The sequence below is a fragment of the Neophocaena asiaeorientalis genome, unplaced genomic scaffold (assembly GCF_003031525.2).
Source record: "Neophocaena asiaeorientalis asiaeorientalis breed wild unplaced genomic scaffold, Neophocaena_asiaeorientalis_V1.1 scaffold45, whole genome shotgun sequence".
NCBI lineage: Eukaryota > Metazoa > Chordata > Mammalia > Artiodactyla > Phocoenidae > Neophocaena > Neophocaena asiaeorientalis.
The window spans coordinates 11,817,287-11,824,358 of record NW_020174642.1 but is presented as its reverse complement, the minus strand read 5'-3'; the positions used below and the strand labels follow the sequence as shown (position 1 = coordinate 11,824,358).

The 7,072-nt window shown below is 65.6% G+C and overlaps 1 protein-coding gene across 1 annotated transcript in view; it reads right to left on the bottom strand.

Annotated features, from left to right (window-relative positions):
* PFKL (phosphofructokinase, liver type) overlaps window positions 1-6,471 on the bottom strand; it is a 26,183-nt gene extending 19,712 nt beyond the window's left edge. The window contains exons 1-2 of the mRNA XM_024758255.1: window positions 6,330-6,471; window positions 450-523 (exon numbers count right to left, since the gene is read on the bottom strand). Coding sequence (XP_024614023.1) covers window positions 450-523; window positions 6,330-6,414 — 159 coding nt within the window. The 5' untranslated portion in view covers window positions 6,415-6,471. The remainder of the gene's footprint in view (window positions 1-449; window positions 524-6,329) is intronic.
* Between the last annotated feature and the right edge of the window lie 601 nt (window positions 6,472-7,072).

Here is a 7,072-nt window from a genome sequence, read left to right as displayed (position 1 = left end):
GAGAGAGAGAGAGAACTCCAGGACTTGTGTGCGTGTGTGTGTGTGTGTGTGTGTGTGTGATCTGGGGGCACAGGAACTGGGGCTAAGGCAAAGGGCGCACCAGCTTTAGCCAGAGCGAAGTAGCACCGTGATTCTGTGCTGCTTTGCGTAAGGAGGCCGTTGGCTGCTGTCACTAGGGTAGCTCGAGCTCGGGTTAGGTGATGAGGGTACAGGAGGGCTGGGCGTCGGAGGACGGGTGGGGCTGAGGTCCCGGCCTCTGAGGAGAACAGCAGCTTCATGCCCTCCTCTCTCTCAGGGGACGCGCCCACCCGTGAGCGCCCAGGCTGAGGGCGGACTCCCCATCCACACCCCAGAGCCTGGCAGCCCTGCCCCAACTGCCATCCTCACTCCTCTCCCCGCACTGCTCCCTGCCAGAGCGTGGGGCGAAGACCGCCCTGCCCGCACCTTACCTCGTAGATGAGGAAGACTTTGGCTCCCACGTAAATGCCCATGCGCGTCACGGCTCGGACGGCAGCATTCATGCCTGCGAAGGGGTCCAGGAGACACCCGTCAGTGGAGACGCGGAGTGTGGGCGCCCTGGACCGTCCCTCCCACATCTCGGGGGGCGCCGAGCCAGGACTCCGAGTCCAGCACAGGTGAGCCCCCCCCCGCATTGTATCGGCTTCACACTCGGAAATAAGCCGCCCCAGAGTTAAACCGGGAAGGTCCCCGCCAGGGCCTGACTCCCAGAGGCACCTGCAGACGTGCGACATCGCTTCCGGCCGCATGCCCGCCGCCCACGCTCACCTGCGGCCTGTGCTGCCCAGCACAGCCCCCCTCCCCGGCCCCCAGGGCCCTGACCTGGGGGAATCGCAGCAGGTCGGGCACATGGCCCCAAGATGCAAAACGGGGCAGGTGGGACGCAGGGGCAGCCGCCTCCCAAATGCGCCCGCAGCCACTGCTAGAGCCTTGGGCCACCACCCTGGGGGGCAGCTTGGGGAGCACCCTGAGGTCGGTGCCTGTGGCCCTGGGGCCATGAGCCCCCTGCCCCTTGGCCTGCAGGGTGGGCTCCGCGAGACAGGAGAGGAGGACAGCACCCCCTAGGGCCAAGCTCAGGCTCCTGGGGGTCGCACGGCCCCAGTGCAGCTGAGTGGGCCGGCGCCCCTGCTCCCCAGCCTGCAAACATACTCCGGGGCCACCAGGCTCAGCGGGTCACCTCTTCCCGTCCCCCAGCCCCGGACCCCCACGGCCCCCAGCCCCCGTCTACAGCAGCCACCTTGCAGTATAGGCTTCCTGGAAAGACGGACACTCACGGGGCAGGATGAGGGGGCAGGAAATGCTCAGAAGAGCCCAGAGGAACCTCAGTCCCCTTCCCTCGTGGTCAGTTCTGAGACTGAGACCCAGAGAAGGCAAAGGTGTCCCTGAGGTCCCTGCACGGGGTCGGAGGCACCCCACTGCGTTCCTGAGGTCCCTCCACGGGGGGCCGTCCCGCTGCGTCCCCGGGGTCTCGCACACAGTCAGGCTCACGAGGCACAGCGTGAAGAAGACCCCGTGGGCAGCCCCACGAGAGACTCGAGCACCAGCAGTGGCCCACGCCGTGGCCCTGCCCTGTCTGTGGGTGGGACGCGGCCCCGCCCAGGGCTGCAGCTGCTGCGGGCCTGGACAGTGCCAGGTCAGGGGCCCTGTGCGGGCACCTGGGGCAGGCCCAGCCTCCACACTGACTACCACCTGGCTGGGGCCCAGGGATGGGCGAAGGGCAAAGGGTTGAGGGGGCAGGAGCCTGGAATCAGTGGCTGTAGGCAATTTGCCTCAAACCTTCTTGCCCGTCACAAAAGATGTCAGTGGTTCGATACAAAGGGGCGGGCAGGGCGGCCCCCACGTACTCAGAGAGGAAGACAGTTGGCCAGTCACCTGCCCTGGGCTCCAGCCTCTGACCCTGGGTCTGGAAGCTGGATCGTGGACATGACCTGCACGTGGTCTGGCCCAGGACCACCCCTGCTCCCCCGGCTTCCTCTTGGTGATCCTGGCCCGGAGCACATGCACGTCCCGTGGTCTGTCCCTAAGCTGTGAAAGCCTTTCCCTGGAGGCGGCGGGGCACCAGCCAAGGGTGGCCGAGGCCCCAGGAGCCCTGCCCCACCCCCGGGCGCTCTGAGCTGGTGGACGGGCAGTGTCCATCAGCTTGGGTGTCCTGCGGGAGTGCCATCACCCCCAGGGTCCCTCGTAGCTTGTGTGGTCCACAGGGTGACCCTGACGTAAAGACTCTCGACCTTTACCATACTTACACTAGTCTTACCCCGTCTCCAGCCTGGAAGGCGGGCCCAGGGGGAGCAGGTAGCTCCCAGAGGACCGTGGAGGGCTACATAGCATATGGCACCTCAGGAAGAGCCCAGCGGGCAGAGCCTACCCCAGTGCAGGCTCACGGCACCGGGCTCCCAGGAAATCAGCCCACTGTCACTGCCCTCATTTTGCAGATGAGAAACCGAGGTCCCAGAGGGAAGGCAGGGGAGCTGCTGGAACCCCGGCAGGTGAGGGCAGCGCCAGGATGTACCCTGGACCCTCCTTGGGCTCGGCAAGCTGCCCTGTCCCCAGCCAGCAGCCGAGGCTCCTGCTCTCTGACGTCCAGAGCCAGGGATTCCCGGGGCCGAGGTGCCCAGATGTCACGGCTGGCAGAGCACAGGGGTCAGAGGGCCCTGAGCTGGCCACACTCACAGCTGACACACCTGCCTTTAGCAAAAGAACCCCATTTCTAAAGAAATCATAAAAGTCTCACAGCCCCAAAACGAATGGAAGTGGGATTTCAGTGACTGCAGTTAGGGGTAGGAGCCCAGAGAGTGTACCCCACCCCCACCCCCAGACAGCCGGGCTGCCCCAGGAACCGGATCCGAAGGGCTGACAGTCCTGCTGCCTGAGGTCAGCGGCCTCGAGCTGCAAGCTCCCCGCCCTGCCTGCCCTCGCTGGCCTGCCTGCCCTCGCTGGCGGGGGGCAGGGCAGGGGCAAGGAGGGACATGAGACAGCTGCAAAGCTGCCCCCCCGGCCCCCAGCAGGCCCTGGGTCCTGCAGAAGCATTCGGCCGCCTCTGGGGCCTTGGGCAGCCCAGGCTTTCCACCCTCAGGTATCTGCTTCCCCGGCTGCCCTCGCTGGGGTGAGGCCACTTTGGGCTCACTGCAGGCTCCGGTCCAAGCCCCACCCCCTGGCAACTGGAGGGAGGCCAGCAGTTCCAGATGGGGTGGTGGGAGGGGTGGGGGCAGTGGCGGAAGACCCAGGGACTGCAAAGGGCCCCAGGCTTAGGGTAGTGTGCTCAGTCTTGTAGAGGAGAACAAATGACCATATTACAGGAAAACTCTTCAATCTTAGAATGGAATTGTGCCAGCTACCATGGATACGGAGGCCTGAGGGCGTGGGTTTCCCTGTAAACCTCACTGCAAACTGCCTTCCTGAAAGGGCCTTTTTTATTGCCCTTTCATCTGCTTTTCTTTCTCAAAATAAACCCAGGGTGGCAGCCACGAGCCCCACAGGGCCAGAGGAGCAGGGAGGAGAGCAGCTGCATCTCCCGCTGACGGAGCAGCCCTGGACCCCTCCATTCCACCCTCCAGCCTCCAATGGGCCAGGGACACTGCAACAGATGACTTCCTGTTGGAGGAAAGCGACACCACCGCCAAACTGATGTCATGAGGTGACTTCTCTTCACAATTAGCTTCCGGGAAAACAAAATGTACAAGAAAGAGGTGATCCTGGCGGGACACGGGGCCCCGCAGAGTCACACTTAGCATCAGTCGATGTGAAGACTTGGAGCCAGGCTGGGACATAACGAGATGGGGGCGGTCCTCACCCGCAAATACAGGACATCCACGTCCACACGGATCCACCCAGAAAAGGCCGGTCCTGCGCGTTACTGAGGGACAGGGTGGGGTCCGCCCCAGGGGCAAGACCGAGGTGTGGAACCAGTGGGCGGCGGGGCTGTGTTATAGTCTTCTAGTCACTTTTGCACAAAGTAACATCCGTAACGACCACCTTCCCTCGACGCACGGACACCTACTCCCCGCCAACGGGAAGGGGAGAGGACGCGACTTTCAGGCTGGCTGGAAGGAACCCACCAGGTGGCTTGTCTTGTTTACAGAAGGGGAAACTGAGGCCCGAGGGATGTGCTCGGGTCAAGTCAGAGAGCTGGTGGAGGCCGGCCCCACCGGGACAGGGTCTGCCCGCTCCCCCGCCGCCCACTGCCGCGAGGCTGGCTGGTTTCCACTCACTCCAACGAATGCAGACTTGAGCCTCGGGGAGGCAAGTGCAGGTCGGGGTGGGTGCCCGTTCTCCACGGCGGCTGTCAGCCCCGCGCCCACCCGGGGGGGCCCGCGGGAAGGGCCCGCCCGGCACCATCAGGTCCCTAGAGGTCGGCCTCTATTTGGAAGGCAGCGGGGGCCCCTGAGGGCAAACCGAGAACCCACCGTCTGGAGCCAGCTCCCCGGAGCAGTGCCGGCGAGAGGGCGCAGGCCCGGAGCGGACACCCACAGGCTGGCCTTCAGAACTTACAATACAGAAAGGCTCCCTGCCCCCCATAGAGCCAGCTGGCCCTGGCATCTTCCCCCAGGCATCAGCCCGAGCCCGAAACTGTAGAAGCTTGCGGAGCCCTCCTCTCTCGCAGCCCCGATCAGAAAACCACGTTACAGCCAGGGGTCTAGGGAAGCGAGGACACAGCGCGAGGTGAGGTGGCCGGCCCAGCCGGCAGTGCGCTGACGGCCACACTCCTGGGTGTCCAGGAAGCACTGCTCGTTCCATGTGGGGCATTAGGGCCGGGCTGGCCAAGGGGAGACCTACAGGTCATACAGGCTTTGCCCTCCACTGGCCCACCGGCCCAGGCCGGCAGCCTCTTCCTCCCTGGCCCTTCAGCTGCCCCCACTGATCCCTCGTCCTGTTTAGTCTGTGCCACCCACCGGCTCAGCTCCCCTGCCTAAACGTGCATTTATCTTTCCCAGCCCTCCCTCCAGTGCTGTTGTCTCCATGGTGCAGACAGGAGCCTGGGTGGAGACCCCTGTGCCTGCTCGAGCCGGGGAGCTGGGGCCTCGCGGAGGAAGGGCCTCTCTGGAGAGGTGGGCCCAGCCCCTCAGGAAGTGTCTGTCCCCCATATACCAGGCCCTTCCCGTGGTCCAATCTCACAGGGCAATGCTTCCCCAAGACCACCCTCCTCCCACCTGGCCCCGGCCCACTGGCCATGCCCTATGAGGGAGCCGCCACTGCCCAGCACCCGGCAAGCGCTCTGGCCACGCGGGGCCGCGGACGCGCAGCGGAACACACTGTCCGCCCGCCAGACTCGGCCCGGAGGGCTCAGCCCGAACCCGCACAGGCCGGGACGCAGACAGTGGCTGACGTCTCTGCCTTCCTGGGCTTACTCCTTGTGAAAGCTCCTTGTAGCTCTTCCCTGCTTCTGAGCGGGGAGCGGGGAGTCGGGGGCCTGAGGCAGGGAGAGGAATTCTGCGTCTGGACTTTCTGATCTGGAAGGAGGCAGATCAGGCCCGGCTGTGCAGCCTGAGAGCACCGGCTAGGCTCCTTCCAGGCCTGCTTCCTGGGCTAATTAAGGTGTCTCCTGAGGTTCAAGGTGTGTGGTGTGGCCATGCGGCCAAGCCCGACAGGTGTGACACTGGCCATCCCAGGCCAGAGGCGCTGAGGAGAGCAGCAGTCAGGACAAGTCCAGGGCACCAGGACAGACCCCAGGAGGGGCACTCGGCTAGCTCTGCCAGGTCCCAGCTGCAGGACCCTGGGCAGGTCAGCAGGAAGGCCACCACCTTTGGCCTCCCCTGTACAAGGGGGGTGGGAACAGCTCTGCACTAAAGAAAATGCCCCAGAGCCGCCCTGGAGGCAGTGATTTGGGGGAAGCATGGTGCCCCCAAGCCGTGTTTCATAACGACCTGGTTAGAGTCGGGGCTCTGTGGGCCTGCGGGGACCTGCCCATCCTTCACTGGCCTCCGCTCAGCTTGGCATCCAGGAAATGGGGCTTCTGAGACGCGCCACCGGGAAGGGGTGCGGGGAGGGCCTGGGGTCGGCAGGAGCGGCGGCCGGCGAGAGAACCCTGTCCCGGCCACGGCCGGCCGCGCGGACACACCCCCGGCGGGCCTGACGCAGAGGCCGTTGGGGGCGGCACGTACGAGGGCCCCCGGCGCGCGGGGGCGGGTCCAGGAAGCGGACCGGGAAGGGGACCGGGGCTGGGAGGGGGAGGAGGAGGCGGGAGGCGCAGGCCGGGAGGAGGACCTGCTGACCGCGTGCCCCAGGTGCCGCCTAGGGTGCGGGAGCGCCCCAGGGACCCGGGGACAGCAGCACCCCCGCCCGCCGGCGACCGGCCCCCGCGTGCCCGCACCCACCTTGCGCATCGCCGCCGCTGGTCAGCACGCCGATGGCCTTGCCGGCCCCGGACATCCGCAGCTTCTCCAGATCCACGGTGGCCATGGTGGCGACTCGGCCGCACTCGCTCTCCCGCCGCGCGCCGCCGCTGTCGCTGGTCCCGCCCCGCGCCCTGCGCTCCGCCCCGCGCCGTGTGATGTCACCGCTGTCCACGCCGGGGCGGGGCCGACGTGCACCCGGCACCTGGGCGGCGGAACTGGGGCTCGACCCGGCAGCGCCGGCCTTTTTGTTCAAGTTTCTAAACCTGTTCAGTCTGACAAGGGGCGCGTTTACTGAGGGGGCGGATCGCGGCCGTCTGGGTCTGTTAGGCACACCCTGCGGCGAAGCTGGTCAAGCACGGTGACCAGACCTGAGGGAAGGCCAGCCAAGGGAGGCCAGACGAGTCCCATTGCCAATCGCTGCCTGCCCGGCTTCCCGCGGGAATTTCTTATTCCAGCCGCCGGTCTGTTTCAACTTCGTTCATTGCAGGAGCCACAGAAGCTCTACCCCGACTCGGGACACCCCTGGTGACGGCCCTCCCACCCGGAGGGGTGCATGATTAAGATGCGAAAAGAGCTAAGAGGAAAACCAGCCAGCATCCATCCATTCATTTATCCCTTACTTCAGTAAATGTTTGCTGGACCCTTGGAAAACCTGCACACCAGGCATCGTGTGGGGTGGGCACCTGGGTCAGGACAGGGGGCTCTACCTTGGGTGGTCAGTG